Raw genomic sequence first — 25638 nt, forward strand, 5'->3', positions numbered from 1 at the left:
AATTCCATTGAAGCCACCCCATGCTCCCGGGAAACCCGCGGGAGGTTGTACACTGCCGGTGGGACCGGTGAATCCCGCCACCAGCGAACAGCGGAGAATTCCCTCCATAAGTTTCAAAGGCTCCACCATTCACATATTCATTGAAGCCGAACGAGACTATTTTAGATATTGGGAAAAAAAAAATCAGCAATAGGCTCAATTTATCACAAGGGAAAAACGGTGCATTTTCTTCCTTCCAATGTAGGCACGGATCAGAGACATACTCTGATATTGCTAATTATGGATTTACATCTTATTTATTTGCTTATGCAGATAGATACTTGAGCATTTGTGTGTCAGCCATGGCTCGGTTGGTGGCATATTCACCTCTGAGTCACATAGTTCTTGGTTCAAGTCGCACTCTGTAAGGCTTGAACATGATAATCAAGACTGACATTCCAGTGTAATACTGAGGGAGTGCTGTACAGTCAGATGAACCATTTCTCAGATTAGATGTCAAACTAAGGCCCCATTTGCCTCCTTGGATGGATGTTAAAGATACTGTGGCACTAATTTCAAAGCAGTGAAGGGGAGTTATCCCTGGTCCCAGGCCAATATTTATCCCTCAATTAATATCACAAAACCAGATTATCTAGTAGTTAACACTTTGGTATTTGTGAGAGCTTGCTGCGTGAAACTTTGTTCCTGCATTTCCTACATTCCAAGCTGTACAACACTTCAGAAGTTCTTCATTGGCTGTTAAGAATTTGAGATGCCTGGTGGTCTAAAACAGAGCTATACAAATGGGAATTTTTCTTTTATTCATTATTACATACAGTGAAAATCATAAAACAATAAAATAATTTAGTCAAAAATATCTTAAAATGTTAGACAATTGTAAATTGCTGAGTGGAAAAAACCGGGTGGTCAGCGGGTGCCGATCAGTTCGGCGGGGAGGGGAGGTAATTGGGGGTCAGGTGTTAATCAAAGAATGGCTTGGTGGTTGGGGGTATAGTCAGATTTTTGTAAGGGGGGCGGGTGCAGCACTCCAGGGGGTGAGGATGGTAGTTTGGTAGTCAGGGGGTATAGTTTTGGGTCCAGTGAGGAGTCGGAGGCTCACTAGTATACCTAACCAGGAGTTAGAACTGGTTTAAATTTTTCCAACATTTCCAGGGTAAATATTCTGCCAGAAGATCGGACCATCAAAGTCTCTGACTTTAAATATGTAGATAGGCCAACGAGAGGTATTGGATTTGGTACTGGGTAATGAACCAGGACAGGTGTCATATTTGGAGGGAGGTGAGCACTTTGGTGATAGTGACCACAATTCGATTATGATTACTTTAGTGATAGAAAGGATAGGTTTATACCGCAGGGCAAGAGTTATATCTGAGGGAAAGGCATTATGATGCGATGACGCAAGACTTAGGATGCATCGGATGGAGAGGAAAACTGTAGGGGATGGGCACAATGGAAATGTGGAGCATGTTCAAGGAACAGCTACTGCGTGTCCTTGATAAGTATGTACCTGTCAGGCAGGGAGGAAGTGGTCGAGCGAGGGAACCGTGGTTTAGTAAAGCAGTTGAAACACTTGTCAAGAGGAAGAAGAAGGCTTATGTAAAGATGAGATGTGAAGGTTCAGTTAGGGCGCTCGAGAGTTACAAGTTAGCTAGGAAGGATCTAAAGAGAGAGCTAAGAAGAGCCAGGAGGGGACATGAAAAGTCTTTGGCAGGTAGGATCAAGGATAACCCTAAAGCTTTCTATAGATATGTCAGGAATAAAAGAATGACGAGGGTAAGAGTAGGGCCAGTCAGGACAGTAGTGGGAAGTTGTGCGTGGAGTCCAAGGAGATAGGAGAAGTGCTAAATGAATATTTTTTGTCAGTATTCACACAGTTTGTCGAGGAGAACACTGAGATACAGGCTACTAGACTGGAAGGGCTTGAGGTTCATAAGGAGGAGGTGTTAACGATTCTGGAAAGTGTTAAATAGATAATCCCCTGGGCCGGATGGGATTTATCCTAGGATTCTCTGGGAAGCTGGGGAGGAAATTGCTGACCTTTGGCTTGATCTTTAAATCACCTTTGTCTCCAGGAATAGTGCCAGAAGACTGGAGGATAACAAATGTTGTCCCCTTGTTCAAGAAGGGAGTAGAGACAACCCAGGTAACTATAGACCAGTGAGCCTTACTTCTGTTGTGGGCAAAGTATTGGAAAGGTTTATAAGAGATAGGACGTATAATCATCTGGAAGGAATAATTTGATTAGAGATAGTCAACATAAGTTTGTGAAGGGTAGGTCGTGCCTCACAACCTTATTGAGTTCTTTGAGAAAGTGACCAAACAGGTGGATGAGGGTAAAGCAGTTGATGTGGTGTATATGGATTTCAGTAAAGCGTTTGATAAGGTTCCCCACGGTAGGCTATTGCAGAAAATATGGAGGCATGGGATTCAGGGTGATTTAGCAGTTTGGATCAGAAATTGGCTAGCCTAGAAGAAGACAAAGGGTGGTGGTTGATGGGAAATATTCAGACTGGAGTCCAGTTACTAGTGGTGTACCACAAGGATCTGTTTTGGGGCCACTGCTGTTTGTCATTTTTATAAATGACCTGGAGGAGGGCGTAGCAGGATGAGTGAGTAAATTTGCAGATGACACTAAAGTCAGTGGAATTGTGGACAGTGCAGAAGGATGTTACAGTTACAGAGGGACATAGATAAGCTGCAGAGCTGGGCTGACAGGTGGCAAATGGAGTTTAATGCAGAAAAGCGTGAGGTGATTCATTTTGGAAGGAATAACAGGAAGACAGAGTACTGGGCTAATGGTAAGATTCTTGGTAGTGTGGATGAGCAGAGAGATCTCGGTGCCTATGTACATAGATCCCTGAAAGTTTGCCACCCAGGCTGAGAGGGTTGTTAAGAAGGCATACGGTGTGTTAGCTTTTATTGGTAGAGGAATTGAGTTTGAAAATGAAAATGAAAATCGCTTATTGTCACGAGTAGGCTTCAATGAAGTTACTGTGAAAAGCCCCAGTCGCCACATTCCGGGGCCTGTTCGGGGAGGCTGTTACGGGAATCGAACCGTGCTGCTGGCCTGCCTTGGTCTGCATTCAAAGCCAGCGATTTAGCCCAGTGTGCTAAACAGCCCCTAAAGTTTCGGAGCCATGAGGTCATGTTGCAGTTGTACAAAACTCTGGTGCGGGCCGCATTTGGAGTATTGCATGCAGTTCTGGTCACCGCATTATAGGAAGGATGTGGAAGCATTGGAAGGGTGCAGAGGAGATTTACCAGGATGTCGCCTGGTATGGAGGGAAGATCTTATGAGGAAAGACTGAGGGACTTAAGGCTGTTTTCGTTCGAGAGAAGAAGGTTAGAGGTGACTTAATTGAGGCATACAAGATGATCAGAGGATTAGATAGGGTGGACAGTGAGAGCCTTTTCCTCGGATGGTGATGTCTAGCATGAGGGGACATAGCTTAAATTGAGGGGAGATAGATATAGGACAGATGTCAGAGGTAAGTTCTTTACTTAGAGAGTAGGCAGTCCTGTTCTGTGCCTCAGCCAGCACCTGTACAGAATGCCCCAGGCCTTGGAACATGCTGATCCATAGTCCAAACCCTCGTCCTGAATGCCTTTACCAGGGATGCCACCCATGTGCATGTTCAGCAGCACCTCCTGCTCCTGCAGTCTGATGCATGCAACCCAGGGGATGGGCAGCTAGTGGCTTCACTGGTCAGGATACCCGGCCATGACGAACGGTATGGGTGCCGACATATAGTTCAGAGTGAGGGTTTTGCCGCCCTCCAGGTTGGGGGGGGGGGGTTTAGTGTTATGGGTTGTGGGACAAGGGTTGGTGCCAGGGGCACAGTGTGGCTACTCACCCTGGCTGCCCTGAGGAGGTCTTGTAGTTTTTTACGGCACTGCAAGCCGGTCCGGATGGTGTTGCTGGTGGTGCTGATGGCCTCTGCCACCTGCGTCGAGGCACAGCGTACGGCGGGGGTCGGCAGCCCCCTTCCTGGGCCAGGGTACAGCGTGGCCCACCTCTCTCCACCACGTCTAGGAGGGTCTCCAGCTTGGCGTCGATGAAACGGGGTGCCGCCCTCCTCACTGCCATCTTGTTGGCTGGGATGGTGTGTGTGGGGAGTGAAGTGTGTATTTGCGGCTGCAGCTTGTCAGCCTCCTGAGTGTCAATTGTGAATCCGGTGAATCGGGTGGCAATCTGCCACTTGGTTTAAGGGTAGGGTGTGTCTGAATCATAGGGGCTATGTTATTTACTGAGAACACAATAGTATAAGATATATGTTGTAGCCTGTATTATCCGTAAAATATGTGTGGATTTGTGAAGATAGGTGGGAGTGAGAGTTGTATTACCATCAAACTTTTCATATTAAGTTAATATTTTTTTCTGTTGTTAAAGCTAATTGACAATTCCTGTGACTGTTTTATCCATGTTTTCTATATAAAAGTACATTTTCAGTCTTTTGAGCCAGGGTTCCAGCCTGGGACCTCGCTGTCCAGTAGGAGCATAACAAATGAAGTGTGTGAAAGAGAAAGGGCTGCTGGATGCTGAATAATAATTTAATTTGAGATTTATTGTTAAAAGGTGGAATCTGTGAATCTTTAAGAAAAATTTAAGTGAAGTTACTGGACATAAGAATTGGAGTTGCTGTGAGGTTGGAATCCAAAATCGCATCACAAAATTCTAAGACTTTTCTAAAGGTAGAAGATGTAACTCTGACTGGTTTATAAAAAGTAATCAAGAGCCAATTAACTGAACTGACAGACAAATTGCAATTGGGATTATCCAGAGGGATAAGGAAAGCTGATATAATTGAAAGTGTACCTCAGCATTTAACATTGCAGGGTATACCTGAAAGGTGAGGCAATTAAATTGACAAAAACTAAATTACAAATGAAAAAACTTGAATTGGAGGCTGAACGAGGGACCCGGGTCGGATTGCGGCTTTAGATGACTGTCTGTGTGTGTGGCATTTGAACTTTCTTCCCATGTCTGCATATGTTTCCTCCGGGTGCTCCGGTTTCCTCCCACAGTCCAAAGATGCGCAGGTTAGGTAGATTGGCCATGATCAATATGTGGGACTGATGGGGTAGGGTAGGGGTGTGCTGTAGGTGGCGTGCTCTTTCAGAGGATTGGTGCACTGTAGGGTTTCTATTCATACTATGGAAAAGGAAAAGAAAGAGCTTTTCAAAAGGAAATAGAAACAAAGAAACCTAAAATGCAGGAGAAAGAAAGAAGACAGGAAAGGGAATTGAAATTGAGAATTAGCAATGGCAGAAAGAGAAAGGAAAGAGGTAGAGAATTGTAGTTTAAAAAGCTGGCCGTCAAAATAGACTGGAGGAAGTCAGGAAGGACTTATTTCTAGATACCTACCCAGTGGGAAATGTTTAAAATTATGCAAGCTCTTCCAAATTTGAGGAAAGGACTTGGAAGCATTCTTGACTTCTTTTGAAAGGTAGCTGAACAATGACCAAAATAAATTGGGCCATTACTTTTGCAAAGTAAACTGGTAGGTAGGGCTAGTGAGGTGTATGCATCATTGTCAGAAGAGGTATATGTAGATTATGATGTAGTAAGGAAAGCTATCCTGAGCGCGTATGAGCTGGTTCCAGGGAAGCAGAGACTGAAGATTTGAAATATTTGTAAAGATAGGTGGGACTGAAGGAATATTGTATTATGGTCAAACTTTTCATGTTTAATATGTTTTTTTTCTGTTGTTAAAAGCTAATTGGCAGTCCTGTGACTGTATATCCACATTTCTGAGCAAAGTCAAAGTTACGGTCGTTTGAGCCATGGTTCCATTCTGCAATAACACCAACTGGAATCATAACACTCTGCAGATTCTATAGAAAGCCCATTGCCAGGGGATGTATGTGGCGCAGTGGTTAGCGCTGGGACTGTGGCGCTGAGGACCCGGGTTTGAATCCCGGCCCTGGGTCATTGTCCATGTGGAGTTTGCACATTCTCCCCATGTCTGCGTGGGTTTCAGCCCCACAACCCAAAGATGTGCAGGTTAGGTGGATTGGCCACGCTAAATTGACCCTTAATTGAAAAAAAAATAATTGGGTTCTCTAAATTTATTTAAAAAAAAGAAAGGCTATTGCCTTGGCAGAACAGAAAGACTAACTACATGAGCCCTTATCAACCATGGCTGCCACCCAACAGCCGTGACCCCTTGAGGCATCCAACTCCCTCGCTCCATCCCCTGCCTCTGACTACAACAGATGGCAAATGATACATAATGAACACCAGATCCACACCTTGCTGGGATCTCAATGTTATGAGAGCCATGAGGGGGACAATCCTGCTGCTGTGTGAGCTTTACCATAAAAGATGAGAAGACAATTGAGCATGGTTATCAACCAGTTGCCTCATAATTATTAGGGTGTCCCTTTCGTCGACTAATTGTGCTGATCTTAAACTCCACGCACCCAAAAGACCCTCCACTCACTTCGAAGGATCACACTTACTGACTAACTGCATGGTCAAATTTGACAAATGGTATGCATAATATTCTTGCTCCACCACCTCTTTCTGTGATTGACCTCCCGACATCTCCCTTGACCCATTCAATACCTCCTTTCCTCTGCCATCCTTGAAACTCCCCCAATGCCCTGGACCCGATTATAATCCACATCCACATTCCTTCCTTCCCCTCAGAGCCAACACCCTTTACCGTCCCTATGTCCATCCTGACCCTGAACCTGCCCCTCCTGTTACCGAGCACCTTCTTGCCACCCTCCCCACGAGACCTTCATGTGCCAAAATCTCATCCTGCACCTGCCATTCTACCACATCCCACTCCACCTCCTCTGATTGTGGCATTTCTCTCTTTGCATCAGTACCCTGAGTTCACTATGAGAGCATAAGAAATATGAGCAGGGGGGGACCATTCAACCCTTCGAGCCTGCACCACCATTTTATCAGACCAGGCTGATCACCCCCACAGGACCCCCCCAGTGACAGCATGACCCAACTCTCTAAGAAAACTCTCTCCATTCCTCTCCATAGACATTCTCGCCACCATCTTTCCAGGATAACCTTCCCCCCCTTCTCTGATACACTACCCCCACACTTCCCCGGATACTCCCCACACTTTCTCAGCTATTCACCCACCCAACTGCCCTGGGACACTTTTCCCGCCCCCCCCCCACCCCCCCCCCCCCCCCCCCCCCCCCCCCCCCCACCCACCCCATTCCTCCCGCATAGCCCACCTCCTAGTGTCCAGCCTTGGTGCAGCTTCTGAACCAGCACTCGATATGAGTGAAGCCAAAATCAGAATTTACTGACTTCAAAGTCTTGGAAGAAGTGAAGCTCGTCAGGCGCATGCCACTTAAAGACAATCATAAAACTGAACATTCTAAATTCTCAATAATGGGCAACTTGATTTGGAGGGCAAACTAAATTCTTGTCAGTTGGCCTTTTAATAAGCATGCATGAGATGCTAATGAATGCAAATATGGTTCCTGACATCGTTCACTGGAAAGCTCAATCCAACTTTAGCCACCATCAAAGTCAGGAGAACAAAATTCTAACAGTTTGAATTTTTGGGGCTACGATTCTCACTGCTGATGTGACCTGACAATTCTGACCCAAGAGTTCTCCTGGTTTCCTGGTCAACATTCCTTCATGAGCAATATCTCACAAATGGCTTGCTGTTATGTCATAGGTTGTTTCAAAATCTTGCTGTGTGCAATCTGGTTGTCATGCTTTCTTCCTAAAGTAACAGTTACTACAGTAAGTAGGAGATGAAGAAGTGGTTTAGAACATTCTGAGGGACATGAAAAGTGTGATGATAAATTCAACTGATCCTTTTAACAGCATTTTATTGTTCATGGTCTTCCATTTGAAATTAAATGAAAATTGCATATTGTCACAAGTAGGCTTCAAATGAAGTTACTGTGAAAAGCCCCTAGTCGCCACATTTTGGTGCCTGTTTGGGGAGGCTGGTACGGGAATTGAACCGTGCTGCTGGCCTGCCTTGGTCTGCTTTAAAAGCCAGAGATTTAGCCCTGTGCTAAACCAGCCCCTTGTACAACTGTTTACTGTAAACCATTTTTGTGAATACAACTCTGAACAATGATTCTAAATTTTCCTTAAAACAGATCAACAAAATTGGGGCTCACAGCTTCAGATCCCTACTGTCAACTTTGAGGAGGTGCTGGACAATGATGAAGTTGCCTATCAATGGCTAAGAAATCTCCGTCAAACAGGAATTGTGCGACCTGAAGCATGCTCCCGCAGAGAAAGGACAAGTGGCCAAGCTGGGAAAGAGGATTGGCTTCCTGAGGTTGACATTTTATGGGTAGGTAAACCAAATAATTCAAACTATTATAACATGTTGCAGCAAAATACCGTTCTCCTGCTTATCATGAATGTACAACCGTGAATCCATTCAAACATATCCTGCAATCAATGAATAGTTATTCACATCTGTAGAAGTAATAATGGATCAAAGAGATCATGAAAAAAAGGCCAGTGGCGCAGAATGTTTAGGAGGGACATTAGGCTGGAGAGAAAAGTCTTTCAGTTTAATCCATTGTATTTCCTTCCAATGTGGGGCATAGAATAAACCAAGAAATAATGAGGGCTTGTGAAAAGGGCATAATGGTAATCATGGGCCATTTTAATATGCTAATTGACTGGTTTAATAAAATGGGCATGGGTAACATCGAGGGAGGTTTCATAGAGTGTATGAGGGATTGTTTCTTAGAGCAATATGTTATGGAGCCAACCAGGGAGCAGACTATTTTAGATTTAGTATTATGCAACAAAGAAGGGTTGAAAATAGTCTTGTCATTAAGGATTCTTGTATCGAGTCTTGTGTGGAATTTATAGTACTGAAGGAGGCCCATCCAGTCTGCACCGGCTCTTCGAAAGAGCACCCCACTTAAGCCCACACCTCCATCCTAACCCTGTAACCCAGTAACCCCACCTACCCTTTTTTGGACACTTAGGGCAATTTAGAATATCCAATCCACCTAACCTTTGGACTGTGGGAGGAAACCGGACCACCCGGAGGAAACCCACACACACACAGGGAGAACATGCAGACTCCGCACAGACAGTGACCCAAGCTGCGAAGCGAACCTGGGACCCTGGCGTTGTGATGCAACAGTGCTAATCATTGTGCTACCGTGTCGCTCAGTATGTCCATTCTCCTGTAAGTCTCCCGATGGAGCTGGCCCATCTCAGGTGGCACCCTCTCCAATCTACCATGAGATCACCTCAGAGGAAAACTCCGGGGCTGCCACCGTAATAGTCACGTCACAGCCATTATCTCCACCCACCACCAGCGCAGATACGTGCACCTCGGTGGGAAATGTTAGTGGTCAGGCTTCTGGGGCACAATCTAGTGAGCACCACACTGCTGATGATGCACATCAGGTGGAGGCAGGAACCCCCAAGGTAGACAGCAGTGGGAGGGCTGCTGGATCCCAGTACCCAGCTGGGTGCCAGCTTGATGCTGAGCCAGTGGAAGAGGTATTCCCGGAGCTGATGGAGACATTAGGATGCAACCAGGACAATGCGAGGAAGATGTCAGCGTCATTCCAGCAGATCCATTGCTACTTGGAGGAGTCCCAGATTCAACAGGTGCTGGAGATGTCGCCAGCAAGGTGTGGCACTGAGGCCAACACTGCTAGGGTGGTGATGTCGGTGGCACTATTTGTGAGAGTGTCCAAGGCATGCATGGTCAATGACAGTCATGGCTGAGGGTTTCGACCGAATGTATGCCTCACCCTCTGAGCTTGCCAGTCCCTCGCCGCTGCCGCGTGTCCTACCCCTCCTGGTCCTCAGGTTCCTCCCTGGCCTCGTCCTACAGCACCTGCTAGTCCAGCTCCACCTCATCAACCTTGTCCTCTTCCTCCCCCTCAGGATGTAGGGTGGGGTCCGGCATATGGGCCGCCCTCTAGAGCATCCGCAGTCCCTGCTGCTGCCGCCATCTTTGTCGTCTGGCCACATAGCATAACTGGGGCAAGCTCTAGGTCCAATATATCTGCCATAGCGTTCAATATCTGTAAGGAATTGGGAGAGACTGACAAACAGCGGTGGCTTCCACCTCATTCCCCCATTTATCCACTCCCCCCTGCTCAACCCAGAATGTCCTGCCCACGCACACCAGGCCACAGCAGGCCACCTCACGGGGCCCCAGACCCTTAACCTCGGACACCTGCTCATAACGTTATCTGGACCAGGCGCTGGTTCCCTCAACGTGGCATTCAACCACCCTACAGCTGTGGACATGTTCCCAGAGCTGTTTCCCATCCCCTGGGTGTTCGGATGTTGGCTGCTGTGTGTGTGGTGTTGCCTCCCGCAGCGTTCAGGTACAATGCCCAGGCATCATGGTTTGATTGGGATGCTAGGCAATGACCCCCACATGCTACATGGCTCGCCCACCCACAGGAATCCACTTGGGTTGTGTGAAGTGATAGCAACCACGGTTGTCAATTCCCTTCAGCCGCGGTGCAGAGGCCGCGGCAGCCGGTGGGGGTTATGGGTGGTCGGTGGGGCAGACAGGCGGAACAAGGGTTGCCCAGGTATGGGTAAACACGATCCAGGGGCAGGCATGGTGGTGTTGCGAGCAGTTGCCCCCCAGTTGCCCCCACAGCGCCTCCCCCCCATCCTGCCCCATGGCGGCCCACCCCAGCCGGCGCTGACTCTCCCTCCCTCTCGCCCCCCCGCCCAGCCAAGGGTCCGCCACCCTCTGCTGAGCATTGGGGCGGCAGGCCCAGCTCCCCCTGGCTCTTTCCCTGTGAACAAAGATGGCTACTCACTTCCTCAGCTCCCCACTGAATCTTTTCCGGCAGGTTCACGTTTTTAAAAAGGAGTACTCATCGGCGCCAGCGTGCCCACTTGCTGAGGAGGCCAATGAATAACTGGAGGCCGTTGGATATAGGTGGCTCCCGTTAACTGTATGGAACTGGGGTTAAAGTGGTGAGAATTAGTTTCTCGTCACACTTTTGCCTACAGGGGCAGACTGCTTGCATCCGGATGCTCCGGTTTCCTTCCGCAAGTCCCGAAAGATGTGCTGTTAGGTGAATTAGACATTCTGTATTCTCCCTCTGTGTATAGAATCATAGAGTCCACAGTGCAAAAGGAGGCCATTCAGCCCATCAAGTCTGCACCAGCTCTTGGAAAGAGCATCCTACTTAAGCCCATGCCTCCACTCTACCCCCCCCCCCCCCCAAACAACCCAGTGACCCCACCTAACCTTTGTGGACACTAAGGGCAATTTATCTTGGCCAATCCACCTAACCTGCACATCTTTGGACTGTGGGAGGAAACCAGAGCACCCGGAGGAAACACACGAAGACATGGGGAGAACGTGCAGACTCCGCACAGACAGTGACCCAAGCCGGGAATCGAACCTGGGATCCTGGAGCTGTGAAGCAACTGTGCAAACCATTGTTCTACTGTGCTGCCCCGAACAGGTGACAGAATGTGGCGACTAGGGCATTTCACAGTAACTTCCTTGCAGTGTTAATGTAAGCCTACTTGTGCCATGATGTACCTTCAATTCACTGAGAGGCAGAGAGAGCGAGTGAACAGGAGGCTTTATTAGTCATGAACTTGCCTAGCCAGAGTCAGTTGTACAGATGCATTCCGCCCACAGGCGGCCGGTCTATATATGGCCCCGGTGAGGGTGGAGCCAGAGGCAGAGCCATACCGGGGGTTACAGTACAGTACCTGGAAGCAGTTCATATCACCACTTCCAGGTCATAGGTCACAGGTTACAGTATCATGCATGCATTATGGTGAATACATTCGCCACATGACAATAAAGATTATTGTTATTAACGAGGCCGGAGAATCGTGCCTAAGGGAGAATCTAGCACAAGCAGCCTTGATAAGATGTGGAATTTAAGCCAAAGCATTATGTTAAAATGGTCCCCCCAAGATTTTGAGTTTTTGATTCATTTCATGAATGTGGTTAGCAAGGGTGGTGGGTGTTGAAAACTTGGAAGTGACAGTTTGAGAAATCATACCGAATCCTGGACTTCATTCCTAGGGTCGTAGAGAACAAGAGTAAGGAGATTATTTTGAATTTGTACAGGTTACTTGAGTTTGGCCATCTGGAAGAATGTGCAGAGACTCACTTTTTTCCCACAGGCGCACCTTGCTCTCAGCACAGGCCCGCTCCTGCTCATCTGCTGCGAGCTCCAGGGCTCCCTCCTCAAATACTGCCAGGATCTCAATTCCAGAATCTTCGCTCAGTCACCGCGGTTGTGAGCAAGCTTATCCTGCAGGGAAATAATTGGGTATGATATTAGCTGTCCGCCTAGTGGGTCAGATGTTGATGAAATCCAGCATGTGTGGGTCCGGCGCTTGAGCAGGGGGGGGGGCTGTGAGGAAAGAACTACCAGGCGCTGTGAGGAAGCTTTTGGGAGTTCGGGAGTCCCTTCTAGATGGCAGCATGTGGTGTCAAGGTAGCATTCCGAGGGGTGACAGCCATATGGAGTGTAGAGAGGATACAGGGAACACTTACCTCAGCAGATCGGAGTAGGTCATTCATCTTTTTGTGGCATTGCACCACCGTACCCTTGTGGAGGGCGTTGGCACTCACCAGTGCTGCCACCATCTCCCAAGCGAGGTTAGTGATCTTGCTGGAGAATCTCCTACAGTTTGGGTGTAGATTGTTCCCCTTGCCTCCACAGCATCCAAAGCTCCAGCTAGGGTCCTCTCCGTAAAATGTGGAGCTGGCTTCCTCAATGCCAACCTCCTGGATTAAATGAGAGCAATTGTTGTGAAGCCATTTAAATTTAACACTCCCTTGATTGAAGTGCTCAGATAACCTCCAGAGCGGGTGAATCAGACACTCCACCCCACAAGCGCAGCGCTTTTCATGTGGGAAATTTTTTTCCATCAAATTTCCTAGCAATAGCGGTCCAGACAGTTCCTTTAGAGCCAGCAGGATTCACACTGGTTTTAGCACTTAAAGTGACAGCCAAAATTTGGGAAAATTCCACCCATTTTGTCCAATTCTGGGTACAGCACTTTAGAAAGGATGTGAAGGCATCAGAAAGGATGTAGAAAGGATTCATGAGAATTGTTCCATGACTGAGAAACTTCAGTTCTGGAGACAGATTGGAGAAGCTCGGACTGTTTTCCTTGGAGAAAAGAAGGTTGAGAGGAGATTGGATAGAGGTTTTCAAAATCATGAGGGGTCTGGACGAGAACATGAGAGGGCTTAGATTGAAAGCAATAAGTAAAGCAAGAAAAGTGATATGAGGAGAAATGTGTTTACACAGCGAGTGATTGGGGTTTAGAATAGACTGAGAGTGTGGCGAAGTAGGTTAATCAAGGCATTCAAAAAGGAACTGGACTGTTATCTGAAAAGAAATTGTTTTTGAAAACTCACCATTATTCTTAGAATTCCCCCTATACCAAAAAAGGGCCGACATTCTAAATGATGAAGAGGGTTTCCCACTCCCTGACTCTGATGCAGGCTTCGGTGGGTGCTATTCAGGTCAAACTATATTTTCAAGTTATCCCCCGGTATAACCCATACCTTCACTGAAGATTTTATCTACTTACCACTTAGTAGCATCGATGTCCTGTGTCCTGCATTGCTAAGTAAGTAAAGTAGACTTTTGGAATAACCACTGTTTCAGGTTAAATTAAGTTATTTTGTTATTATATTTTTTCTTTCAAAAGCTTTCTTTACAGAAAGGTAAAAAGATCTTGCTTCTGGATCCTGCTGGTTGGTTGAAGGGACCTTCAGGCCCACCTTGACAATCAATCTTCTTTAAAGTCTGGTCTTCTTGAGATGTATTCGCTGGTTAGCTCGGTTGCTGTGTCTTGTCGATCCCATGTACTGAGCTATAAGAGCTGGCTCTGCTAGCTATCTCTCAGCTGACTCTGACTCCTGTTTAATTCTAGTCTTCCTAGATGTATAGCTGTTTAAGCTCGGCTGCTTGTCTCATCTTTCCCATGACCGAGCTGTCTAATCTGAATATGCTTCTCTCCTCTCTCCTCTCTCTGAGTTCTCCTCTGCTTCTGCTTCTGCTCCCTGGGTTTATATTCTCTTTCTAACAATTATTAAGTTTTTATTATCTTATTGTAAATTAACTTATTTCACTTTGATTGTTAAAAAGTATCTTTGATCTAAACATTCTAATACAACTAATTATTCATTTTGGGCATAACCTCACCTCTCAGATCTGATAACATTGTCCTTTGTGATGTTCAAAATGCTTTGGTTTCAATAGAGGTGTTACTTTTAATTCTTGTCATTTCAATAGTTTTATTTGCCAATTGTCCCCAGCTCATAACTTTGCCTTTGATTTTGACTTTAAATTATGTTTCTCGTAGACAGATTGTCTCCAATTTTCTTTAATTTACTTGATGTTAGTAGAATTTCACACCTAGAATTGTTAGCAAATTCAATTGAACTTCATCCTTTCTTTTCCAGCTGTTTACTAAGAGAGTTAATTTCAATGAAGGTGTGAAACCATTGTTGTTAGCTTAATACAAGAATCTTGTGTGTTTGCTAAGCCTGCTTGAGAGAAAGAATCTGCATTTTATAATCCTGCTCTTTGCAGCTGCTATTAACCCTTTATGGGATCTTTCCCTGTATTCTCTCAGATTTCTCTCAGACCAGATATTGCCAGACTTCCATGTTTCAAATGACACATTTTTCTGTATTTTCAACAAATAATGTGCAGGGATATAGGGAGAAAGGACTGGAACTAGGCGATTTGTTCAGTTAGAGTGAAGACACAATGGGCCATGGTAAGGAAGACAAGGATGGATCCTGAAGAATCATAGTAGTGGATATTGCAGGCAAGGGAATAGAAACCATGGCTGGAGATGAACTGTTGCATGGTTCCATTCAGAGCATCATTTCATCTTCCGGTTGGGCATATTGCAGCCCTCGGGACTCAACAATGAGTTCAGCAACTGTAGTGATCTGTACATCTGTACACACATCTGTACATACACCAGGGACTACAGACAGATGTAACAGCCACAGCATCACTAGAGGGCAGCATCAGAAACTGGTCCAGCCCAAGGGAGGATCGGCCTCTTTCAGAAGCACAGGACTGGTGAGCAGCAGCAGACAGATAGGCAGTTTACCTTAGCTTGACTGGTCATACCTCTTGACTGTATTATATCTTGTTAAACTCTGGAAGCAGAACGAACCCATTGAATAAAGTATTTGTGTTAACTGGAAATCTACAATCTTTATTCAGACTTAGAGAAACATAGGGGCAGCACGGTAGCATGGTGGTTAGCATAAATGCTTCACAGCTCCAGGGTCCCAGGTTCGATTCCCGGCTGGGTCACTGTCTGTGTGGAGTCTGCACATCCTCCCTGTGTGTGTGTGGGTTTCCTCCGGGTGCTCCGGTTTCCTCCCACAGTCCAAAGATGTGCGGGTTAGGTGGATTGGCCATGCTAAATTGCCCGTAGTGTAAGGTTAATGCGGGGATTGTTGGGTTACGGGTATATGGGTTACGTGGGTTTGAGTAGGGTGATCATTGCTCGGCACAACATCGAGGGCCGAAGGGCCTGTTCTGTGCTGTACTGTTCTATGTTCTATGTTCTATAGCAACTTTAGATTTTGACCTTTCCCCTCCATCTTAAACCCCGCTTCCTTCTCTTTTTTCTTAATATCCCATACCCCCCCCCCCCCCCCCCCCCCCCCCCTCAACCAAGCCACCTGAAGTTTGCTCTTAAAGTTGCTACTTTGTGTTGCAGTTCTGTAGCTGTAACATTCTCCCTCTTTCAGTTCCGGCTAAGGGTCTATGGAACCGAAATGTTAACTTTGTTTCCCTCCTGATAGACGCTGGCAGACCTGCTGAGTTTTTCCAGTCGACTGGTCCTGTTTCAGATTCCAGCACCCGCAATACTTTGCTTATTTAATCAAAAGCTTGGCAGTTAACTGTTCCTGGTGCATCCTCCGTGGTAATGCCTCCACTTGCCAACCAATCAACCCCTTCTTCGTGTGGTATATATTAATTTCCCTTTGAGATTTGGTATTCTTGCCAGTGTTTACTTTTCAGTGCAAGACAAAAGGCTACTCAGCAATATTCAAAATAATTTTAAGAGGTAAGCTAAAAAGGTGTAAATTGTTTTTTGGAATAAACAATCTTGTACTGAACAAAAATGATGGATTTTAGCAGTTGGATGTCATATAAAAGAGTCATGGCCACTCCATTTTAGAATATGTTCAAAGAAACAAGCTCTATTTGTACGTGGTGCCTGCAATTCCACAACCTCTCTTTCCCGCAGCCCCACATATGCACACATTAATTTCTGTGCCACGACATTTCCAGAAGAACAAGCAGTTTTGTTCAACATGGTTTGTATCCAGCAGCAGTCCCTGATGGCTACTTTGTCCTGAGCTTGCTCAATTATGAATCTGGTGATGAAAACCTTGGAATGTGTTAATGGTGTTATTCACTAAAGAGTTGATTCACCCTCTGACTTCAATATGCCCTTTGTTGTTGTGAATGAAGGTTGTTTCTATTGAACCACACTAATATCACAGGTCTGCTGATGGCCATTAATAACCATGAACATCATTACCCTCAATGCTATTTTGACAGTAAAATCTGAGCCAGTATCTTTTTTCACAACCATATAATCCCTACAGTGCAGAAGGAGGCCATTCGGCCCGTCAAGTCTGCACCAAACCCTCTGCACAAGCACACGACTGAGGCCCAATCCTCCGCCCTATCCCTGTAACCCCACCTAACCTATACATATTTGTCACTAAGGGACAATTTAGCATAACCCCACATAACCTGCACATCTTTGGACTGTGGGAGGAAACCGGAGCACCTGGAGAAAACCCACGCAGACATTTGATCCAGCAGAGGGCAGCAGAGCAGAGCTACTGATCAGCTGTTCTGGGGAAATTTGCATACGTGCAGTGCGGTCAGCCTAAGTTGAAGGTGAATCTGCGAAGGAGACCCGAGGAGTTTGAGTGAAGGCAATCATCCAGCAGAGGGCAGCAGAGCAGAGCTACTGATCAGCTGTTCTGGGGAAATTTGCATACGTGCAGTGCGGTCAGCCTAAGTTGAAGGTGAATCTGCGAAGGAGACCCGAGGAGTTTGAGTGAAGGCAATCATCCAGCAGAGGGCAGCAGAGCAGAGCTACTGATCAGCTGTTCTGGGGAAATTTGCATACGTGCAGTGCGGTCAGCCTAAGTTGAAGGTGAATCTGCGAAGGAGACCCGAGGAGTTTGAGTGAAGGCAATCATCCAGCAGAGGGCAGCAGAGCAGAGCTACTGATCAGCTGTTCTGGGGAAATTTGCATACGTGCAGTGCGGTCAGCCTAAATTGAAGGTGAATCTGCGAAGGAGACCCGAGGAGTTTGAGTGAAGGCAATCATCCAGCAGAGGGCAGCAGAGCAGAGCTACTGATCAGCTGTTCTGGGGAAATTTGCATACGTGCAGTGCGGTCAGCCTAAGTTGAAGGTGAATCTGCGAAGGAGACCCGAGGAGTTTGAGTGAAGGCAATCATCCAGCAGAGGGCAGCAGAGCAGAGCTACTGATCAGCTGTTCTGGGGAAATTTGCATACGTGCAGTGCGGTCAGCCTAAGTTGAAGGTGAATCTGCGAAGGAGACCCGAGGAGTTTGACTGAAGGCAATCATCCAGCAGAGGGCAGCAGAGCAGCGCTACTGATCAGCTGTTCTGGGGAAATTTGCATACGTGCAGTGCGGTCAGCCAAAGTTGAAGGTGAATCTGCGAAGGAGACCCGAGGAGTTTGAGTGAAGGCAATCATCCAGCAGAGGGCAGCAGAGCAGAGCTACTGATCAGCTGTTCTGGGGAAATTTGCATACGTGCAGTGCGGTCAGCCTAAGTTGAAGGTGAATCTGCGAAGGAGACCCGAGGAGTTTTAGTGAAGGCAATCATCCAGCAGAGGGCAGCAGAGCCGAGCTACTGATCAGCTGTTCTGGGGAAATTTGCATACGTGCAGTGCGGTCAGCCTAAGTTGAAGGTGAATCTGCGAAGGAGACCCGAGGAGTTTGAGTGAAGGCAATCATCCAGCAGAGGGCAGCAGAGCAGAGCTACTGATCAGCTGTTCTGGGGAAATTTGCATACGTGCAGTGCGGTCAGCCTTAGTTGAAGGTGAATCTGCGAAGGAGACCCGAGGAGTTTGAGTGAAGGCAATCATCCAGCAGAGGGCAGCAGAGCAGAGCTACTGATCAGCTGTTCTGGGGAAATTTGCATACGTGCAGTGCGGTCAGCCTAAGTTGAAGGTGAATCTGCGAAGGAGACCCGAGGAGTTTGAGTGAAGGCAATCATCCAGCAGAGGGCAGCAGAGCAGAGCTACTGATCAGCTGTTCTGGGGAAATTTGCATACGTGCAGTGCGGTCAGCCTAAGTTGAAGGTGAATCTGCGAAGGAGACCCGAGGAGTTTTAGTGAAGGCAATCATCCAGCAGAGGGCAGCAGAGCCGAGCTACTGATCAGCTGTTCTGGGGAAATTTGCATACGTGCAGTGCGGTCAGCCTAAGTTGAAGGTGGTTTGTGGAGAGGCTGTTGGCAAGTGACAGTTAAACCCGAAACACTTCGTGAGTGTTTCCCACCCTACCTCCTCCTCTAACCAACCCCCCCACCCCACGGTGGTTGGGTAGCGGGAGCAGGGGCCTGTCGTGAAGGTGAGTGAGTGCCTTTAAATTTGCTTACCTTTCAGCGGGAGCAGGGTTTGAGGTAATATCAGGTAAGCTCTTCCTTTCTTTTTCTTGTTTTTTTTTTAAATCTAGAGGTGATGTCAGGGAAGGCAGTACAATGCTCCTCCTGCAGAATGTTTGAGGTGAGGGACGCCGTCAGTGTCCCTGCTGATTTCATCTGTGGGAAGTGCACCCAACTCCAGCTCCTCAAAAACCGTGTTAGGGACCTGGAGCTTGAGCTGGATGAACTTCGGATCATTCGGGAGGCAGAGGGGGTCATAGATAGGAGCTTCAGGGAAGTAGTTACACCAAAGACTGCAGATAGATGGGTAACTGTAAGAGGGACTGGGAAGAAGCAGTCAGTGCAGGGACCCCCTGCGGTCTTTCCCCTGAGTAACAAGTATACCGTTTTGGATACTTGTGGGGGGGATGACTTACCAGGGGTAAGCCATGGGGTACGGGCCTCTGGCACGGAATCTGTCCCTGTTGCTCAGAAGGGAAGGGGGGAAAGGAGTAGAACATTAGTAATTGGGGACTCAATAGTCAGGGGCACAGATAGGAGATTTTGTGGGAGCGAGAGAGACTCACGTTTGGTATGTCGCCTCCCAGGTGCAAGGGTACGTGATGTCTCGGATCGTGTTTTCCGGGTCCTTAAGGGGGAGGGGGAGCAGCCCCAAGTCGTAGTCCACATTGGCACTAACGACATAGGTAGGAAAGGGGACAAGGATGTCAGGCAGGCCTTTAGGGAGCTAGGATGGAAGCTCAGAGCGAGAACAAACAGAGTTGTTATCTCTGGGTTGTTGCCCGTGCCACGTGATAGTGAGATGAGGAATAGGGAGAGAGAGCAATTAAACACGTGGCTACAGGGATGGTGCAGGCGGGAGGGATTCAGATTTCTGGATAACTGGGGCTCTTTCTGGGGAAGGTGGGACCTCTATAGACAGGATGGTCTACATCTGAACATGAGGGGCACCAATATCCTGGGGGGGAGATTTGTTAGTGCTCTTTGGGGGGGTTTAAACTAATTCAGCAGGGGCATGGGAACCTGGATTGTAGTTTTGGGGTACGGGAGATTGAGAGTATAGAGGTCAGGAGCACAGATTTGACTTCGCAGGAGGGTGCCAGTGTTCAGGTAGGTGGTTTGAAGTGTGTCTACTTCAATGCCAGGAGTATACGAAATAAGGTAGGGGAGCTGGCAGCATGGGTTGGTACCTGGGACTTCGATGTTGTGGCCATTTCAGAGACATGGATAGAGCAGGGACAGGAATGGTTGTTGCAGGTTCCGGGGTTTAGGTGTTTTAGTAAGCTCAGAGAAGGGGGCAAAAGAGGGGGAGGTGTGGCGCTGCTAGTCAAGGACAGTATTACGGTGGCGGAACGGATGCTAGATGGGGACTCTTCTTCCGAGGTAGTATGGGCTGAGGTTAGAAACAGGAAAGGAGAGGTCACCTTGTTGGGAGTTTTCTATAGGCCACCTAATAGTTCTAGGGATGTAGAGGAAAGGATGGCGAAGATGATTCTGGAAAAGAGCGAAAGTAACAGGGTAGTTGTTATGGGAGACTTTAACTTTCCAAATATTGACTGGAAAAGATATAGTTCGAGTACATTAGATGGGTCATTCTTTGTACAATGTGTGCAGGAGGGTTTCCTGACACAATATGTTGACAGGCCAACAAGAGGCGAGGCCACATTGGATTTGGTTTTGGGTAATGAACCAGGCCAGGTGTTAGATCTGGAGGTAGGTGAGCACTTTGGAAACAGTGACCACAATTCGGTGACCTTTACGTTAGTGATGGAAAGGGATAAGTATACCCCGCAGGGCAAGAGTTATAGCTGGGGGAAGGGCAATTATGATGCCATTAGACATGACTTAGGATGTGTTGGTTGGAGAAGTAGGCTGCAAGGGTTGGGCACACTGGATATGTGGAGCTTGTTCAAGGAACAGCTATTGCATGTTCTTGATAAGTACGTACCAGTCAGGCAGGGAGGAAGGGGTCGAGCGAGGGAACCGTGGTTTACCAAAGAAGTGGAATCTCTTGTTAAGAGGAAGAAGGAGGCCTATGAAGATGAGGCGTGAAGTTTCAGTTGGGGCGCTTGATAGTTACAAGGAAGCGAGGAAGGATCTAAAGAGAGAGCTGAGACGAGCAAGGAGGGGACATGAGAAGTCTTTGGCAGGTAGGATCAAGGAAAACCCAAAAGCTTTCTATAGATATGTCAGGAATAAAAGAATGACTAGGGTAAGAGTAGGGCCAGTCAAGGACAGTGGTGGGAAGTTGTATGTGGAGGCTGAGGAGATAAGCGAGGTACTAAATGAATACTTTTCGTCAGTATTCACTCAAGAAAAAGATAATATTGTGGAGGAGAATGCTGAGACCCAGGCTATTAGAATAGATGGCATTGAGGTGCGTAGGGAAGAAGTGTTGGCAATTCTGGACAAGGTGAAAATAGATAAGTCCCCGGGGCCGGATGGGATTTATCCTAGGATTCTCTGGGAAGCCAGGGAAGAGATTGCTGAGCCTTTGGCTTTGATTTTTAGGTCATCATTGGCTACAGGAATAGTGCCAGAGGACTGGAGGATAGCAAATGTGGTCCCTTTGTTCAAGAAGGGGAGTAGAGATAACCCCGGTAACTATAGGCCGGTGAGCCTAACGTCTGTGGTGGGTAAAGTCTTGGAGAGGATTATAAAAGATACGATTTATAATCATCTAGATAGGAATAATATGATTAGGGACAGTCAGCATGGTTTTGTGAAGGGTAGGTCATGCCTCACAAACCTTATCGAGTTCTTTGAGAAGGTGACTGAACAGGTAGACGAGGGTAGAGCAGTTGATGTGGTGTATATGGATTTCAGTAAAGCGTTTGATAAGGTTCCCCACGGTCGGCTATTGCAGAAAATACGGAGGCTGGGGATTGAGGGTGATTTAGAGATGTGGATCAGAAATTGGCTAGTTGAAAGAAGACAGAGAGTGGTAGTTGATGGGAATGTTCAGAATGGAGTTCAGTTACGAGTGGCGTACCACAAGGATCTGTTCTGGGGCCGTTGCTGTTTGTCATTTTTATAAATGACCTAGAGGAGGGCGCAGAAGGATGGGTGAGTAAATTTGCAGACGACACTAAAGTCGGTGGAGTTGTAGACAGTGCGGAAGGATGTTGCAGGTTACAGAGGGACATAGATAAGCTGCAGAGCTGGGCTGAGAGGTGGCAAATGGAGTTTAATGTGGAGAAGTGTGAGGTGATTCACTTTGGAAAGAATAACAGAAATGCGGAATATTTGGCTAATGGTAAAATTCTTGGTAGTGTGGATGAGCAGAGGGATCTCGGTGTCCATGTACATAGATCCCTAAAAGTTGCCACCCAGGTTGATAGGGTTGTGAAGAAGGCCTATGGTGTGTTGGCCTTTATTGGTAGAGGGATTGAGTTCCGGAGCCATGAGGTCATGTTGCAGTTGTACAAAACTCTAGTACGGCCGCATTTGGAGTATTGCGTACAGTTCTGGTCGCCTCATTATAGGAAGGACGTGGAAGCTTTGGAACGGGTGCAGAGGAGATTTACCAGGATGTTGCCTGGTATGGAGGGAAAATCTTATGAGGAAAAGCTGATGGACTTGAGGTTGTTTTCGTTAGAGAGAAGAAGGTTAAGAGGTGACTTAATAGAGGCATACAAAATGATCAGAGGGTTAGATAGGGTGGACAGCGAGAGCCTTCTCCCGCGGATGGAGGTGGCTAGCACGAGGGGACATAGCCTTAAATTGAGGGGTAATAGATATAGGACAGAGGTCAGGGGTGGGTTTTTACGCAAAGAGTGGTGAGGCCGTGGAATGCCCTACCTGCAACAGTAGTGAACACGCCAACATTGAGGGCATTTAAAAATTTATTGGATAAGCATATGGATGATAAGGGCATAGTGTAGGTTAGATGGCCTTTAGATTTTTTCCATGTCGGTGCAACATCGAGGGCCGAAGGGCCTGTACTGCGCTGTATCATTCTATGTTCTATGTTCTATGGGGTGAATGTGCAAACTCCACACAGACAGGGACCCAAGGCTGGAATCAAACTCGGGTCCCTGGCGCTTTGAGGCACAGTGGTTCGGAACACCATCTAGGATATTCTTTGTCCCTGATCCCCACTGTACTTACTACTTGCATTCTGTACATGGTATCACCTCAGCCAGCTGCATTAGAGTTTATTACAGTAAATAAAATGTACTGAAAAGCTACTTCTCAGTTGAAGCCCCAAATTAGAAATTCCTTGAAAATGACTGCTGAAAATGAAATTGACAACTGGTCAGGTGTCCATGTTTTCTTTATGGAGAAAATTTTTTTTATTAACAAGACCCAGGCTTTCATTAGGTTTCCAGACACTTGCTAGATGACTATGAAATTCTGAGAAACAGTTTAAAAATGTTACTTTTTGAGTTGCATAAATACAAACTTAAAACTACGGTAAAGCTGTTGCCTGTATGCTGGAGTAATCCTTTCAGATTGCTTGACGAAAGAGCAATTCATTGCGATGTTTACATTAAATAAAACTTGTTTACCATAGCAACAATGGAAATATTATATCCTGATACCAGCAGTTATTACGTTGGAAAACGCATGAATATTTTTGTTCTTCCAGTTTAAATAAAATTATCCTTAATCTGGAAATGCAAACTTCTCTGAATGCTTGCTATATGATTAGTGGTTTTATTCACTCTGCACCAGGATCCTACAATCTCAGGTGTACTGGAAAGCCTGATTTTGCCTTATAATAGTGAGACATGTGGAACAAATTGTTCTGCCATTATCTGATGAGTGAAGCATTGCCTACCATTTGTACCATTGGCACTGTGGTGGATTCAAGATTGAGTCTGCAGGCCTTGGAGGTTCAGCCAAAACATAGAGCTTATTCAGAAGATATTAACACGACAGGCTGTGATGTTAGACTGCCCGATTACCCGTCCAAACAGTCTAAACAGGTGATGACATCACACAATCGTTCTCTTATAGTGCCGCTGTTCAGCTACAAAGCAGCATGTGAGGAACCATTAAAACATTGTGAATACGCAACATGTCCTGCCCCTTTAAATCAAAGGCCCCTGACACAATAAACGGTATAACGTTAACAATCAATTAGCAACATGAACAATCAATCAACAACAACACTCAGTACGTCAGACGTTTCGGAGGTCATCATTGTGGTGATTGTGTATCAGTGTAGTGGCAATACAACTGAGCAAGCACTAGAGGGAGCTATAAATACGGGAGAGCTATAAATACAGAGGGACAGGAAGTGAGGACACACTTCACAGGAGAGGGACTTGGCAGCAGGACAAGCAGGCAGCATTGAGGTAGCTATAAGTTAAGCTCTGAAGACAGAACAAATTCACAATAAAGCATCTTCTCCAACTTTGAGACTACGAGCTTTATTAAGACACAAGGAACAACGCATGGTTCTGGTACCTCTGGTGGATTGGTTCTTGTTGCCAAAAGTTAATATGCAGGGCAGCACGGTGGCCTAGTGGTTAGCACAGCTGCCTCACGGCGCTGAGGTCCCAGGTTTGATCCCGGCTCTGGGTCACTGTCCGTGTGGAGTTTGTACATTCTCCCCGTGTCTGCGTGGGTTTCGCCCCCACAACCCAAAAATGTGCAGAGTAGGTGGATTGGCCATACTAAATTGCCCCTTAATTGGAAAAAATAATTGGGTAATCTAAAATTTAAATAAAAAAAGTTAATATGCAAACATTCTCCATATTACATCGTCTCAGGTTTGTACAGTGTAGGCGCTGCCGTGTGCTTCCCAGCCGGAAGTGCCCTGTGCTTCCCAGCGCTCGGCCCAGTGAGGCCGGCAGCGCTGTTCAACGTTAATCAGTACACTTAATGAGGCCCCACGTGTTTCTTGCCGCAAATGAACGCTCGCCAGCTGATTCGCCGGCACTGTGCTCGCTAGCCCTCTGCTAACAGGGTTGAGAAGCACTTGCTCAGCCAACCACAGCCAGCTCGCAACAATGGCGCCCAGGAGACTGGTCCCAAGATTCAGGGATGCAGATCTGAGGAGGCTCCTGGATGCAGTGGAAGCCAGCAGGGGTGTCCTGTACCCCCCGAGAGTCCCGGAGGGTCAGCCATAGAGCAGCCAATGCTGCCTGGTGGCGGTGGCTGTCAGTGCCTGGAGTGTGACCAGGCCTGCAGTGCTGGAAAAAGGTCAAAGATCTACACTGGGTATCACGAGTGAGTTAGAAACCAACGCCCCCCAACCCCCCAATCACCGAGTCCTTCCTGTCCCCACGAGACCACCAACCCCACCCCCACCCCCCTCCTCTTCAACCCCCAAACCCTCCCTTCAGCCCCTGTCTCCCTTCACCCCCCCCCCCCCCCCCCCCAACTCTTCCTTCTCACACTCCCTTCCAGCACTGTGAACCACGTGTGTGGCTAATGATGCCGTCTCAGTGTCTTCTCAGCTAAAGCTCTCCCACAACCTTTGGGAGAGGCCCAGACTGGCGGTGGTGTGCCGGACATAAGAATCCTCACCTCCTTCGAGGAGCTTGCCCTGGAGGTGACAGGGGTGGCCGAGGACAGAGTGGTCACCAACGTGGAGGCTGGTGGACGTCGCAGAGTTAAGGAACCACTGGGCCCCACCCAGAGGACCTGTCAAATGTGAGTTGTTATTGCCTTACTTGAATGACCCATCTCTCCCACTGACCACATGTCCATTCTCCCGCAGGTACTCCAGCTGATGGTGCTGGTCCATCCCAGGTGGCACTTTCTCCAGCCTCCCAGGAGACCACCTTGGAGGGGGGCTCCAAGGAAGACATGATCAAGGCGTCACAGCTGTCATCCCCACCCTCTAACAACGCAGGTACACGCACCTTGGTGGGAAATGTTAGTGGTCAGGCTTCTGGGGAACAATCTGATGAACACCATACTGCTGCTGATGTACAGTAGATGGAGGCAGGAACTCCCAGGTAAGACAGCAGTCGGATGTCTGCTGGATCCCAGGACCCAGCTGGGTCGCAGTCTGATGATGAGCTGTGGAATAGGCTATCCTGCAGCTG

General features: G+C 47.2%; 1 protein-coding gene across 1 annotated transcript in view; it reads left to right on the forward strand.

The window, feature by feature from the left end:
- bbox1 (butyrobetaine (gamma), 2-oxoglutarate dioxygenase (gamma-butyrobetaine hydroxylase) 1) overlaps positions 1 to 25638 on the forward strand; it is a 226372-nt gene that overhangs the window by 115825 nt on the left and 84909 nt on the right. Inside the window, 2 exon segments of the mRNA XM_038808297.1 lie at positions 8098 to 8216; positions 8218 to 8297. Of these exon segments, the coding sequence (XP_038664225.1) occupies positions 8098 to 8216; positions 8218 to 8297 (199 nt within the window).

Source organism: Scyliorhinus canicula, chromosome 9 (assembly GCF_902713615.1).
Source record: "Scyliorhinus canicula chromosome 9, sScyCan1.1, whole genome shotgun sequence".
NCBI lineage: Eukaryota > Metazoa > Chordata > Chondrichthyes > Carcharhiniformes > Scyliorhinidae > Scyliorhinus > Scyliorhinus canicula.